The sequence below is a fragment of the Rhamphochromis longiceps genome, linkage group LG19, assembly GCF_057381845.1.
Source record: "Rhamphochromis longiceps isolate RC_006_pf linkage group LG19, R_longiceps_female_GT1.1, whole genome shotgun sequence".
In the NCBI taxonomy this organism is placed as follows: Eukaryota; Metazoa; Chordata; class Actinopteri; order Cichliformes; family Cichlidae; genus Rhamphochromis; species Rhamphochromis longiceps.
Window position 1 is genome coordinate 29,751,829 of NC_140575.1, and position 16,053 is coordinate 29,767,881.

General features: G+C 42.7%; 1 protein-coding gene across 5 annotated transcripts in view; it reads left to right on the forward strand.

Moving 5' to 3' along the window:
* Positions 1–16,053, forward strand: part of evla (Enah/Vasp-like a) — a 40,004-nt gene that overhangs the window by 17,368 nt on the left and 6,583 nt on the right. For 3 of the 5 annotated variants that reach the window (XM_085392366.1, XM_085392365.1, XM_085392364.1), the window contains exons 2-6: positions 4,500–4,668; positions 7,383–7,563; positions 13,107–13,164; positions 14,231–14,286; positions 15,060–15,995. In XM_085392366.1, the coding sequence (XP_085248492.1) occupies positions 4,500–4,668; positions 7,383–7,563; positions 13,107–13,164; positions 14,231–14,286; positions 15,060–15,995 (1,400 nt within the window). Of the gene's footprint in view, positions 1–4,499; positions 4,669–7,382; positions 7,564–8,695; positions 9,116–13,106; positions 13,165–14,230; positions 14,287–15,059; positions 15,996–16,053 lie in introns of those variants that run through there. The other 2 variants (XM_085392368.1, XM_085392367.1) reach the window with 2 other exon arrangements.

A 16,053-nucleotide genomic window follows, 5' to 3' on the forward strand; every position in this document is an offset into this window, starting at 1 on the left:
GTCACTACCCACAGCTTGGGACCATAAATGGGGGTGGTAGGCCTGTTCAAAAATAGTGTTAAGAATTGATTAAGTATAAACCTCAATATTCCGCTGTCCTCTGTACAACCTTGAACATCAGTTTGATTCAACATGTTAATTTTAATGTCACTGATTTTGATATTTAGCCACAGCTGACCTTTTTCAGATTATGCCATATCGCCTTTCGTCACAAACACATAGTCACAGCCTCTCCTGTGTGTCATCTCTTACTCAGTCATCTTTGCTTTCTGCCTGAAAATCAACCAGTTCACTTTCTTTTTTAAGGTGAGCTATCATTCTAATTTACAGATTTGTATTCTTATTCTTAGACTACCTATTTTTATTACACTGGGCCTTAATTCTGCACCTCAGTTCATCTGCTGTCCTCTCCTCCTCCCACTTCAAGCTCGCTTTCTTCTGACTTGATGCCTCTGGATTTCAGAAGGCTTAAACAACAGATTGCTGGGTTCATAGCCAGAGTTTTATGCCTAAGATGATCATATTAAAGATATCTCCTCGCTTTCACATCATGCGGATTCTTAACTGGAAATACAAACTGCCTGAAAGCAAGCGCATAGAGAGGTTTGAAGCCTCTGCTTTCAGTTCACCGGCATCATTTGCACAGTTTGTATTGTTGCGTTCTTTGAAACTGAGCATTTTTAATATGAGCATCTACTATCCTCATGCTCTACCTATTTTCTTTTCTCTCTTGTTCCTTGCCATATGATCTATACTCCAGCACCCCCAAATAGTAGATCACACACAGAAGCATTTAGCACACTATCGAAATTGGTGAGAGCTCCTGTGTTATGGTCCTAATTCACACTTTTATACTCCTACAGTCCTCCTGTTTTTCCCTTTTTTTGCTTTATATCACATGATGTGTTGATTGAGTAACATGCAATGTCTAAGGATCAACTAGACAAGACGGACATTTTTTTTTTTAACTTGTTGAGGAGAACTGAAACCATCCAACCTCTGGCACAAACTGCTCCAGAAATAGGGTCTGTTTTTGTAAGAAGATCCATCGCAGAGATGCAGCCGCCTCCCTTTTCCCCGCCCTGATCTGCCCCACTGGGACTGCGGTGGTCTGTCAGATCTCTGAAGTGGAGAGAAGTGTCTGTTATGTGATTAGAGGGTCCGTTAAACGTATTTAGAGGCCGTTTGTACTTGTCCCGCATCGTTTTGCATTGCTAGATTATAAGTTGATTTTAACTCTAAGCTTGGCTAAGCAGAAGCAATGTGTTTGTATCTATTTTAGATGCCAAGAAATGTGGAGGTTAAGGATGAATCATACCTATCAAATACACAGATCAACCTGCCCAATACTGTACGGCCCTCATCGTGCCACCAAAACAGCTCTGACCCATCAGGTCATAAACATGGGAGCCTTTTGGTCCACTTGGTTGTGGGTTAAGTCTTCAGTATTTTCAACACATGCTTGATCAGATTTGGATCGTGGGAGTTTGTGTGTTTTCATTCCTAAATAACATTCACTCAGTTGCCAGGACTCCTGATTTTTCCAGCATATCATTGCAGTGCAATGGCATGATCGGTGTTATTCAGGGGTTTTAATTTTGTCTGATAAAACTTGCAATTCTTTCCTGCAGCGGATTGCTTTGTGTTTCAGATTTGTGCTATTTTCAGGGGACTTCATATTTCCGTCTGCCCGCCTGAATTTCCTGTTTCATTTTGAAGTTCCTGTTTGTCCCCAGACAGAGATTTTTTTTTATTGTGTAACCATTTTCCAGGCATCAGCGCTCACTTTTGTCTTGCTTTTTACTCTCACATGGTGATATTGCTGCCGGTTAGCTCAACAGCAGTTGTGCAGTGGGGAGAGATGGATACTTGACAGAGGGAGGGAGGTTGTAACCGTGGGAGTCCGTCTGTCAAGCGAGTTTTAAAGTCTCCTCCCTTAGGAGCGCTGCGATGTGCTGCTCACTTTGTTCAGACATTTTTACCCAAAAATGATGCACTCGACACAGCTGTCATGTGTCAGAGCGGTGCTTTTATTTTGACATTCCCAGATAAGTGGTTTCGAAGGGATCGGAAAACATTTTGACAGCAGGTTATTTTATACCACTAATAACATTTCTTATTTTACAACGTCTTTATCAGAAAACATCACTTCCTTGTCTGACTTACATTTTCTGAATAATATAGGAATTTACTGCATGGGTGAATCCAATAGAAAATGCTGCTATCTCATCATCGCTGACTTTTTTGTGAGGCTGTTAAAACAACCACAAGGGAACCAGAGAGCAGCTGATTGCAGGAAAGTAAGAGGAAGCCGGCTGAGACCGAACATGTTAGTGCTGCACCGGGGGGTCTCTCAAGTGTCATGCTGTCTTCCTCCTGCAGAGCAGCACGTTGAAGGAAAGGATGTCAGAGAAGGGTCTCATACGGTGGCATTTCAGCGCTGATGTCCTCAGAGAGCAAATCGTGGCTCCTAATAAATTCTGTGCAAACCAACCTTCTTTTCACATCTCCTGTATTCTAATTTTTGCCTCATAACTTTTGCACTGTCCACTTCCTGCTGTGACAAAACAAATTTCCCACGTGTGGGACTAATAAAGGTTATCTTATCTTATCTTAACTTATCTTAGCCGTCTGTTATTTTTATTGATCATTTAATTTTAGTAAATTGTTCTGTCTGTAACAAGGTGGCATATAATAAGTTCAGTGGCACTTTTAAATATTCTCTCTGCAATTTTGCATGCATTTTTTTGTCTTTTCAGTCATTTGAAAGTCTCAGTTGACTATATTCATATTGAATTATATATTCTATATTAAAACCATATCCAAACTGTAAACCTAAAGGCAGCTACAGTTTGTTCATTTATCCATTTTTGAAAGGACAAATGGGACCGGCACGCCCTGAATAATTCACAGCCTTTAATTGTGCAAGCATAAGAGAGCAGCTGTGTCAGCTGCTGAGAACCTTGACATTATTGCCAATTGATCCACTTGCCAACCAAAGGACGAGAGGACATAGACTGTATATAAAAGATGGACACAACAGACTTACACACTAAATATCTAATCTAACAGAGAAAAAGGCCATGCAATAGGAACCGCTCCTTAAAGCGTACCATGCCCTTTTTGTTGTATGTGTTCTTCTGACTGAGGCCATATTTTACCAAATGAACTTTATATTTCATTTAGTTGAAATGAACAATTGAGATGGTAAACTGATTTTTGCTCAGGTCATAAATCAAGTAAGAAATAGGGTCATTTTCCCATAGACTTCTGTACAGTCTTGATTTCTTTTATAGCTATAGCCGCCCCTTGTACCGGATGAAGGCGTCACTTTTCAGTCCCAGGTGCAATGAGAGGCCTCTTATAAATATAGTCTATGGTACCTCCCTGTGAAATGTGAGGAGTTTGCTGATTTCCTATATTGTTAAAGCTGGAATGAATTCTGTGATTTGTAATCTGTTTCTGAATATTTTTGCCAGCTAATCCACTCCTTCAGTGTGGGAAGTTTTGTTATGCTCTATGTTATTTTTCACAAACTGTTGCAGAGTTTAAGGCAATGTGCACACAACCAGCGCTTTGTTAGTTTTCTTTCTCCGGCACTCACACCTTCAGGCTGCTAATGTGTCTAACGTCCAGAGAGTGTCAATCTCTGAGGTGCTGAAAGTGGAAATTTCAGGAACTTGAAGTTGTCACCTGTTCTTTTCCTCGCCACCTTCTCACATGTGCTTCCACGCTGTGGCTTCAGCAGCATGAGTTCACTTTTAGGAGCGCGTGCTGCTAAAGTCAAGGCGGTCGCCACACGCAAAAAAACGAGTTAAACTTTTACAAAGCTGCGTCCGCTGTAACTGATAATTTTGTGATGTGACTTGTGTAAGCCACATCAGTCAGTGGCCAAATGCATCTCTACACTGAAGTAATTTCTTTGCAGTTCTGTGGTTGTGAACACGGTTATTTAATGCTCACTGGTAGCCGTGTGTCCTCTGACTTTTCATTAGCTTCTTACCAAGGGTGACTGTAGCTGGCAACATGTGTGCTGATCAAACACATGTTTTTAACACACACACTCACACACACCCTTCTGCATCGATGCCTGTTTTGTTTTTTTATGAAACTGCACCACAGTAAAGGCCACAAGGAAAAGGGGAATTTTCCAGAGTTTAGTTTTAGTTTGAGGTCTTGTTTATAGATTTTAAAAACAGCAACCCGTCCTTTACTCAGCACATGCACGGCACATATATAAGCTGTCAGATTCCTACAGTGGCAAAATGTTCCTCCTTAAGTGGTGACTGAAAAAAGGTGTGGCTCGCCAGTCCCAGTGGCCCTCGGCTCACCAGAAAATTACACACTAAATCTGTTTCACTGGTTTTATTTTATTGACTGCCGTTATATTTGCTTTTAAGGGCAACGCTGACAGTATAAAGAGTGAAACGAAGCACTTTTTCTAGGATGTTTACCAGACCTTCTGATCTTGTGTTCCCTCTCCCCTTCTTCTATACCAGTGAACAGAGTATCTGCCAGGCGCGGGCCTCTGTGATGGTCTACGATGATGCCAGTAAGAAATGGGTGCCCATCAAGCCTGGGCAACAGGGCTTCAGCCGAATCAACATCTACCACAATACTGCCAACAACACCTTCAGAGTGGTGGGCGTTAAACTGCAGGACCAGCAGGTGAGAGTCACAAGCAACCAGCAGCGCACGTCGCATGACGAGTGGATGTTTCGCTGGATAGTGTTAGTGACAATTCAGTATAAATACAAATCTATTGATTTTTCTATTTCCATATAAGGTTGTAGATTACTATTATTTTTATAATTTACTGTATCACTAAAACAGAGAGGATTTCCAATTATACACTCACCAGCTACTTTATTAGGTACGCTTTGCTAGTCCTGAGTTGGACTTCCTCTAACCTTAAGAACTGGCTTAATTCTTAATTTTTTATTCAGCAACTCTCACATCTGGAGACACAGATGTTGCTTGACAAAGACATGATAGCATCACACAGTCCTGGAGACTTGTCTGGTGCATGTTGATTATGTCCAGCACATCCCAGAAGCACTCTGTTGGATGTAGATCTGGTGACTGTGGAAGTAGAGAGAACTCAAACGGCATCTCAAGATGTAGCCTCAGTTTCCTTTTGTTAGCTGGCATTAGTGGCACCTGGTGTGGATGCTGTAGAACATCTGCTTCAAGCATCAAAATGCTGGACATTCAGAGATGGTCTTCTGCACTGATACTTACTGATTGTAACAAGTAGTTATTTGAGTTTCTGTTGCCAACCATCAACTCAAAGCCGCCTGGTCATTATCCTCTGACGTCTGGCATCAATAACTAAACTGCTGCTCACTGGATGTTTTTGTCTTTTTGGACCAATCTGAAATTCCAGCAGATGAACAGTTTCTGAGATACTCAGACTATCTGACACCAGACATAATGCCACATTGAAAATCACTTAAGCCAACTTTTTCCTTCATTCTGATGCTCGATTTTAACTTCATCAGGTCGTCTCGACCATGTTTACATGCGTAAATCCATTCACTTGCTGCAAAGAAACACTGCTGATATTCATGACTGGATTTGTGTTTTCACTCCTGTTTTAATGGTTCTTTAGTTTTATATGGTTCAGACTGCTGATTTCGTTTATCTTCATGCAGTTGTTATTGTGTCATACGCATGCAAGATAATAGCTCATGGTTTATAGATTGCATTTCAGAAAATGTAATCCCTCTTTTGCTCTGCACGTGGACTAGTTTAATGGCCGGCTGAGGCATACCTGCTCAGACGTGACTACAAATAAACTATAAACCAGGAAGCTTCAGCTACAAAAAAATCTTCCCTGCTCACGGGTCTGCATATTCATATTCATCATAAAGATGCAGTTAAATAGTTTTTATAAGGTTCTTAATAAGAGCAATCAATAAATCATTGCTACAGTCTACATACTAAATACTATGCTAAACCCTGTCCCTTATAAACACATGTTTATTCCCCTTTTTTTTAGAATAGTTAAGCCTGCAAGAATATTTATTAAGTAGGGGTGTTTTTTAACACATTTCACCGTGTATCTTCAGTATCATATGTATTTTCAGCTGTATCTTAATTTAATCGTTATAAGCTTTGATCTTCAAGTCCCTGTAAGCTTGTTTTTCTGTAGTTTGACCACAAGTGTGCAGTATAGAGTGAAATACAACATGATCTGAACAGAGACAGTTTGTTCATCATCTATCATTTGATCTGGAATAAAATGTACAAGATACATGATCTTGTTAAAGGCACTCAGATTATTATCAGACCGTTTAAAAGCAGGAATTCTTCAGTTCTTTAGATAGATGATATTTCGGAGATTGTGCTGCACACTTTACACAGAATATGCAGTACGGAGCTGCTGCTGCTGGGTGCGTTCAGCATTACAAGTCTAGAAGGACTTTGTTTAATGCTTTCAGTTTACTCAGACAGATCATCACTAAAATGATTTAAAAGAAGAAAATGTGGACAAAATAAAGATCATTAATCCCCCAAATGAGACAAAAACAACCTGAAATCTTTAACAAACAAGTTTTTACCTCTGTATTTGTTTATAGTTTCATTAGAGAGACAAGTCGGAGCCCAACATAGGTTTGAAACAAAAACTGTGACATTAATAAAATCATTTAATCTACGCAGCTGAATTCCTGCTAAACATTTCAGAATAGGCCTCATCCTCTGATGAACTGCTAACATTGAGTCTGATGGCTGTCGATCATGTTACAGACAGAAGCCGTCGTCGTAATAGCATATTTAGGATGTTCATCATAAGAGGTTTTATTGCTGTTGCTATAACTACAGTTATAAATTTTTTCCAAGTACTTATATCTTGTATGAATAAGGTTCATTGCCTGGGTCTACCTGCTATGACCTTTAGCATAATAATCAAAAATCTAGCTATTCCAGTTAGGATGAACTTCTTTATAATGTTAGCAGAGCTTACTGCCTTCATAAAAAGCAGGTAGACATGTATTTATTTAAGGATTTTTCTGGACAGCTCATATATATGTTCAGCATGTCACTGGTTAATATTATGCTCATCAGGTATGCAAGTAATTCCTGTGAGCACAGCAGCCTCATCCACTGTCTGCTGAAAGGAGGGTTCCCCTAAATGGATATAGCTTTTTCAGCCAGGATGAACTGAAAGCTCAGTATAAGATAAATAAATTGAACTCTGAGTCTTGTAAAAGTATGTCAGGAGAGTCATTAATAAAACATATGGATGTGAAAATTAGAATAATACATCTACTTTAACAATAATAAATTCTAACCTTGGCAGAACTAATTGGCAAATATTGAGTTCCTGTCTTAGATGATCACATTCACGTACACCTATTCTTTTCTTTCTTCCAACAAAGGTGGTGATCAACTATTCCATAGTGAAGGGCCTGAAGTACAATCAGGCCACCCCGACCTTCCATCAGTGGCGTGATGCCCGGCAGGTCTACGGGCTGAACTTTGCCAGTAAGGAGGAGGCCACCACCTTCTCCAACGCCATGCTGTTCGCCCTCAACGTCCTCAGCTCACCTGACAGCGGAGGTGAGCATTTGTCAGTAATGGAATAAGCACATGTTCTTGATCACTGTTGCTCCTTTTTCTAGCTATTTAAGCATTCACTCAGTTACCTTTTTATCATTCAGATTTCTCATTAGAAACAGGCATTCTGCTTTTGCGTTTCACTTCCTGGCAGGCTAAGGACATTTTCCGAATGCTTGATTCAAATTAAATCGTTCCTCTCTCCGCAGTGAAACGGGAGATGAAAGCTTCTGAGCTGTTAGCTGTTGGTGTTGGAGAACTTTAATGTTTTAAGTGGAACTTCAGGAGGATTTTGGGTCGTACTTCAGGCAGCTGTCTTCAGTTGTTCATCTGTGATCAATTTACATCTATTTTTATCTGAAAAGAATGTCAGGTTACTGCAATGAAATGATCCAGGTTGTTTTCAGCTTGTTTTCATTACCTGGGTGTTCTTCAGTATGGGTACTTGCTCATTCGGGGAAAGATTTGCACAGACAGCATGAGCTGGTTTAAGATACAATACATGAATATAGCAAGAAAGTATGTATGGCTGATAATAAAGCCATTACACCCTCAGAGGTCTAACTGCTATGCTAAGCTCTACTACACCCTGCTGGTTAAATGTATGTACTGCAGGTACAGGCTCAACGGTAAGCCAAACAGCAGGCATGAATTGAGTCCCTGGATTAATATTTTTTATTATATGTATTTGTGCACAGAACCATTCTAGAGATTTAAGGATTCAGATCCCGTTTCTGTTCTGACTCCAAAAAAATGTATTGCTTTGAGTGGTGCCAACCGTAACTTCAGGTTTCATGCAGATCCACCCTTGACCTTTCAAGAGACAAACGAAAATACATAGAAAAGAAAACAAAAAAAATTGATCGCATGATCTCCTCAGCAGAGGTAAAAATAACAACATGAAAGGGCTGTTGGTGGCTGCCTGAAATTTGAGATTTTTCAATGTTTTTTTTTAGAAAATGACAAAAAAGAGATCAGGATATTTTAGTTCTTTGTACAGCTAACTGAATAAATTCAGTTCAGGCCTAAATTCAGTTTAGGCCTGAACTGAATTTGACACTAACCTCACACTTATCTCTGGTTTACTAAATAGCTCCTGAGTATCTCTGGTTACAAGCTACTTATAAGCTCTGTGTGTGTGTATGTGTGTGTGAGTGTCTGTGCATAGATACTGTGGAGATACTGAGAGAGAATATCTGTGAGTGTTTAACTGCGGTGTCATCCCATCCCACCCTTGTGACCCACCCCCCATTGGTGGCTAAAATATCTCATAGGGAGCCTGAATGTCGTACCCCGTCATGCTCATGTGGCAGCTCTCCTTTTTTTGGGTGCATTTCGATGTGGGATCATGGGCCTCAACATGCAAGGCATTTCTGCTCCTGGGACACATATCTGTTCCTACTCGACAACGCTGTTTGTGCTAAGCTTCCACACTGACACTCTAGTGTCACGCAGTACTGATCGCTGGTAGGCTGTGGAAAGTTTCCCACCATGATCACTCCAGAGGTTTCACCTGGAGTCCTCAGGCAGGTTTCTTCAGCCATCATCATCCTCAGTAAGTGCCATACATGCATGACTGATTAAATCATCCAGCAGTTCGTCTGAGACTGTTGGAAACATGGAGGGAAGTTAAATATTCACCATTTCTTTTGATAGGAATCGTTTGGTTATGAAGGTAATTGTGCATTGTGTTCCCTTCAGTGGTGAAATGTGTGCACTTTGGTCTAATATTGAGCAACTTCAGCTTTGTTTCAGTGTTTTTACATCCTTGTACTTCCTCTACATTACATTCCATGTTAAACATCCAACACATTCAGTTCAGTTCATTTTCAGATCTTTCTTTGTCTGCCATTTGTTAGATTCTCCACTCTGCTCTTCTCTAAATACCTCCTGAGACTCACAGGTGTGTCCAGTATTTTACATGAAAGGAAATTTCAAGATACAGATTTCCAGCTAATCATTGTCAGAACCCTAGATTTGTCTTTCTTTCCCTTTGAAGGTCTGCTGTGAACCTGCACTAAGTTACCACACTCAAGAAAAAGTTGTTACACATTGACCAGGTACACCAATAAAATGCTACATTTACTTGAGTAGTGTTTTTATTGCAGGGCTTTTAGTTGATCTATCAGCACTTTGTCTTTTAAGCAAACAAAAAGAATTATGGGTACACTCAGTTAAACTGCAGGGATTTCAATCTGCTCAGTTAGGAAGGAAAAAAAACATTGTGAATCCTTTTGGCCTGCTCTGGTGCAAATGAAAGGAACAACGAAATAGAGTGGTTTAGCCACAGACCAATGCTCTCTCTTTATCCTGCCTCACTGATTTTTCTCTAGTCTTGCTTTTTGTTTGTGACCTTGTCACTGCTGGTAGCATCAGACCTGCAACCCATTTAGGTGGCAGGGGCTTCCTACCAGCCCTCTGCCCCCAGGATGGCTGCTAGGAAGGCTTGCTGTGTCTTCCAGCACAGTCTCGAGATTGTGAAGTAGATCCCATTATATGAGGAGAGCTGGGCAGGGCTGTAGAGTGGACAGCACCGGGTTATGAGCACATTTCCCACTAAAGATGTGGGGGCCTTGTGTCACCCTCATGGAGTCCGATTAGAGCAGTTTGGTGAGAAATCTGCACATAGCCCGATGGAGGTCATTTATTAGGGTTCTGGCAGTGATCCTCCTCTCACAAAGAAGCAGATACAGGTCCTGCTGCTGCGTTGATACCCTTCTCTGGCCTTGTCCAGCTCGCCTTGTGTAACAGACACACTTGAGACTAACCTAGGAGACACAGCAGACCTTCCTGTGACAGCATCCTGAAGCAGGTGGATTATCGGTGCCACATGAATGGGCTGCAGGTACTGTCACGAGGAGTAAAGAGAGAGCAATGGTCTGTGGCTACCACCTGTAAAACATTTCCCTTTTTCGGGGTCTTCTTGTTGCTTTCTCTTCAGTGCACCTGCTGTCAATTTCATTTGCACCAAAAGCAGGTGAATGAATTCACAATGGTTAGTGTTTGCTAACCAAGCATACTGCTTTGACTGACCTTCTGTCATATTGTGATAATCAAGTGTTCTCTTTTTTACTGAGCAATGCATTTAAGGAGCTATTTTACATCACTGGTTGTAGTGATGGTTGTAGCTTACCGGCCAGACGGCTGACGATCTGTCCAGACACTCACAGTCTGTGATTACAAGCAGTAAAAGTATCATACATTTGCACTGTCAGCCATAATGAGGCTATGAAGTCTACCTGAGTTGTTGCACACATCGGGAAAGGAGAAGCAGAATCTCATTACACTCTGTGATGAATTCATGGTAGTTTCTACTTGAGTAAATGAGGCAGGTTATCTAAACTGACAGCTTAGTGGAAAGTACAAATCAGAGTCATATTTACATAATACTTAAAGTAATTTATTTGTGGTGATAGAAAGCATTGTGTATCCATTTGTCTGTTTTTGTCACCTCGTGCCTACGTCTATGGTAGCTGTTGTTTGTAATGTGTTATCTGTGTGTGTGTGTGTGTGTGTGTGTGTGTGTGTGTGTGTGTGTGTGTGTGTGTGTGTGTGTGTGTGTGTGTGTTAATGGAAGGGAGGGGGAGGAAGAGCTGCTTCTTTGTTTTTATCATCACATCTAATGTACACACAGTCAGTGGGCTCCTTAGCTCCAGTAAAATGTCTACAAGCATGATCAGGTCCCAACCTCCCCCGGGGCTCCATGTTCTTCCCTTGCCCTCACCATGACAACAGGAAGAAGCATATACGATGCTTCGTGTCAACAGCAGAAATACAAACAAACCCACATTTATACATATTCATGGACACACAAACAGCACAGCGCAGGCTGACGAGTGTCTCGTTAACATCTGCGACGTTACTATTTGTTGAAGGGTTGTGAAGTCTTGATATTGTGTTAACTGGCTCGTGTTTCACGATTGAGTCCCTGAAGTATCACTTTAAAAGTAATACATGCTGTAGATGTTAGCATGTGCATGAAGGAAAGTTAATAATTACCACGAGATAACGAGCTGAATTTATGGGAGCGTCAAAGACACGTTCAAGTCTTCTGTCGCTTCTGTCTTCTGTGCGTATGGTTAAAGCTAAAGAGCCATTAAAAGAATCGAAAACCAAACCGTTTTCAATTTGTCAGCATGAATTGTAGCTTGTGGTAACTGACAAGTGAGCCCTGGATTTAAATTTCTTTCTCGGCATTGCGCCCGAGTATTCTCACTGTACCGGTTCGACAGGTACACCTGTTCAGCTGCTCGTTAAAGCAGAAATTTAGTCAGCATTATGTCATGCAGGTGAAGGATGTTGAAAAGAGAAACTATTGAGCAGTGTTGTTGCCAGAGGTCAGAGGAAAATGGCTAGACTGCTTTGACCTATTAAGAAGGTGACAGTAACTCAAATAACCATTTGTTACAACCAAAGTATGCAGAAGATTCTGAATGCACAACACCTTGAAGCAGACAGGCTACAGCAGCCCACTCCCATCAGCTAAGAGCAGAAAAGTGAGGCTACAATTTGTACGTGTTTTCCACTGCACAACAGAAGGAAAACTGTTGTCTGGTCTGATGAGTCTTGATATCTGTTGGAGGATTCGGATGGTGTGGTCAGAATTTGAGTAAACAACATGAAAACGTGGCTTCATCCTGCCTCGTAATAATGGTTCAGGCTGCTGCTGCTGATGTAACGGCATGGGGGAAATGATCCAGACTGAGCGTCTCAAGCTGCGACTGTGCCCAGTGTTGACCGCCCCCATCACCCCGCCTGCTGCCCCACATCCTCCAGACGCAGCGAACGGAAATATCACCCGTCGGTGATCTTGATGTCACGGTGGGCGTTGAAGTTTAATGACTGGTATTCTGGTGATATGTGATAAGCGCTCCCCCCGTTAATAGCTGCTCCAGAATGAGGTGCTGACTCCTTCGCTCTGTCTGTAGTTGGTCAACAAGCAAAAGTGCTAAACTGAGATGATCATGTGGCTGATGTTGATTATCCAAAACCAGCTACTAACAAGAGAGATTAGATGTATTTTACTAAATGAATTTTGCTGTTTTGCACTATATGCAGTATTTTTTAGATTTTTCTGTCGGGTTTCTGTTTGTTCCACTTGTTTCAGTTCTTTTCTCTCGTGTTTCACAGTTGAAATTTCTGTGGCTGGCAACTTGTTCAGCAATTATAAACAGCTTGCAGGCCTCCAGGGCAGTGCCTCACATGATGCTGTTGCTATCTGTTTATTCAGCTTCTCTCCCTGAGCACACTACTTAACTGTTTTCTGTCATTTGAGTCCTTTTTTATGTGGTTTGTCTCAATATGAAAAAAACTCCCTGTTGAACTGAGAAATGTTGAACATTTTTGAAGCTGTCTTTGCTTTTTTTTCTGTCGGTGCGGTCACAAACGAGTGTTTGGTATGTGGTGCTATAAGGGGTGATATTCAGCACAAAGGGGAAAGTGTTGGAGATGAATAAAACAGTAATAAGGGCTTACGTGTACACGCATAGAAGCTGATTATTTCTGTGGTTTAATTTAATTTTTTCCTCTTATTTTGTGTCTTTCAGGCCCAGTCGTGCAGCGCCAAAATGGGCCCTCCTCGGACGAAAACGAAGCACAGAGGAGGTAAACTTTTACAATGAGAGCACGAGCAGAAATAGTGTAAAACATGTAAAGCTAGTGGAAGACTTTACAAAACAGTAAGCTAGTCTGTAGATCCAAACTCGCTAGTTAATGTTAAATGTGTAAGTATTAAATGGGACCTATTATGCTTTTTCTTATTTTCTGTCATATTTTTATACCGTTACAGTGGTGCATGCTCATTTTTGAGCCAATGATTCAAATAGTCCAGTCAGCATGCACAGGTAATCCCTTTGGGCCTGCGAGGCTTTAGAGCCCTGTAGACACTCTTTGATCTGAATGATGTCACTAACAGCAAACATGTCAGGCATTGGCTGTAAATACAGAAGCGATCCATCGTATTTTACAATCTCCTGTTTGCGAGGGTTAACCAATCAGGAGAAAGTTGGTTTCAAGGATGAGGGATGGGAGCTAAAGCAAGGTTAGGGTGCCTTCTGGGCACCTGCTGGGCGAGGTGTTCTGGCCATGTCCTAACAAGAAGAAGGACCCGGGGTAGACTCAGGACTCAGGTGATTATGTTTCTTGGCTGGCCGGGGAACCCCTCTGTGTTGCCACGGATACGCTGGTAGCACTGGCTGGGCTAGACGGAGGTCTGGGCTCTTCTATTTAGGCTGCTGCCCCGCATCCTGGCCACAGATAAGATGTAGAAAATGGATAGGGGTTGACAAACGCCTTTCTGACTTGACCTCAGTAAACACTTTCCTGTTGAGTTTATGGGCTTAGTCAGTCATTGTGGGTCATATTGAATAAAAACTGAAATTTGTTTTCTAAATCTTTGTCATGATAGGTTTCAAAACGGAGGATTATCTTATTAACAACTGGTTAGCTAATGAGCCAACTGTTTACAATGAGACCTTTAGAAATGATTGGATGATGTCACGGTAGATGCGTCTGCTTGTTATACCATCTGTGATTTTAAATTAGCATAACAGGTCCCCTTTAAAACGATTAGTAGTGTTTTTAACAGAGACACAGTCAAAGCTACACATTAGGCTGATTTATCGCCACAAACTGCAGCTTTAAAGAGTCGTGAAAACCTTGCACTTGATAGGATGATGGAGCAACATCAGATGCACAAGGAGAGGGAGCGACGGACGTCAGGATCAGGTGAGGTTTAGACAAACACACCCACACCCTCATATATAAACATGCACTCTTTCTGACACTCGCGCTCACACTCACACACTAACAGGAAGCTTTTTGTTTTTTTGTTTTTTTCCATTACATGATGGACGTTATCGCCATTTAGTCAGGCAAAGCACACTTTACTTTCCCAGAGCAAACAAGTGATTTCATCATTAATACATAGCAGAGATTCCATGCTAGCAGGTCCTAGAGGTAAATAGGCTTCCCCAGTGTGGTTTGTGTTAGTGTTTCCCCCCTTAGTTTCAACCACGACTCCCCAGTCTGTATGCCCTTATGCTTTTTTGAACCCATGCACACATATAAATGTTCAAGTCTGCCTGTTAAATATCCATACAGACTTAAACATCCTCCTTTTGTCCCTGCCGCCACCGGCAATATCAGTGCTCCCCTGCCCCTGCAACATGCTCTACTGCCATCTCTTTCTTCCAGCTACTGTTGGGGGGGGGAAATGCCATATGCTTTCCGATCATGGCTCAGTCATGTTGCATTCTGCTGCTTGTTCTTTTTACAATATTTTGATTCTTTCTTATTTGCTATTGGCTTCTGTTTTTTGGACTGCTCCTGATTTTCTCATCATTACTTGCTTGGTTGCTCAGTTGGTTGCTTTTCATTCTTCTCACGTTTATCTCTTTTCTGTTTTCCTTTGTTTGTTGCCCTCCTTCGTCTGCATCTCCTCCTCTTCCTCCTCCTCTCTCTCTCTCCTCTCTCTGTCTTTCTCTCTCTGCCCGTCACAGTCGTTTCCACTCTCCAATATAAAGTGTCCACCCCTCCCATCCACCCAGACACTCCTCCCGAGTACAGACATTACAGAGCTAGCACACTGCCACCCTCCTACGTCCGCGTGGCATCCTCCTCTCCTCCCACCTCCGCCTCCATGTCTCCCTCTCAGGAGAAGGAGGCGGGAGCCGCTAGGGACAAGGCCCAGCTCTCCTCCCAGCTCTCCACCTCGCTCGCATCAGCCTTTTCCCCAGTCCAGGCAGGAGTGACCACCCAGGGCCGACAGGTCCGTCAGATCCCCCTATCTCCACCCACCGCAGCCCGCCACCTTCACCTTCAACAGCAACAACAGCAACAAGACACCATGCTGCCCCCTAAACACGGCACCTGGTCTGCTTCACACTTGCAGCAAATGTACGCCCAGTTTCCCCAGTCCTCGTCCCCCCCAGTAATGATGGCCATGCCGGTGAAGCAGGGTTTGCCCCCGCAGCCGGTCCTCCCGGTGGCTCACCCCCTCCCACCTGTAAGCACTAGGATGAAGCCCCCACCTTTCGATCCCAATACCGTTACAACCCCTCACCAATACCCTCAGCACCACCCACACCCTCACTCCAACGGCCAGCCAGACGATTCCTACTCCCCTCATTCTCAGCACCTGCCACTCACACCACAGTACTGCGAGGCCATCCCACTGCCCCCTCTCACAAGTCAGACACCCCCAGGCCCTCCCCCCAGCCACCAGCCCCAGTACCCATCCACTTTCCACCCACAGCAGCAGCAACAACAACAGCATCAGCAGCAGCAGGTGTACCACCAGCAGGCCCAGCCCCCTACCACCACCACCACCTCTTCCTCCTCCTCCTCGCCCCCCTCTTACACTGCCATGTCTGACGGGGGCTCGCCCAAGAAGACCCCCTCCCCTGTCCCCCAGCCAACCCCCATGACCAGCAGCAGTAAGTATGAGGAGGAGAGCGGAGGAGGTAGTCCCTCAGCAGAGGGACATGTTTACAT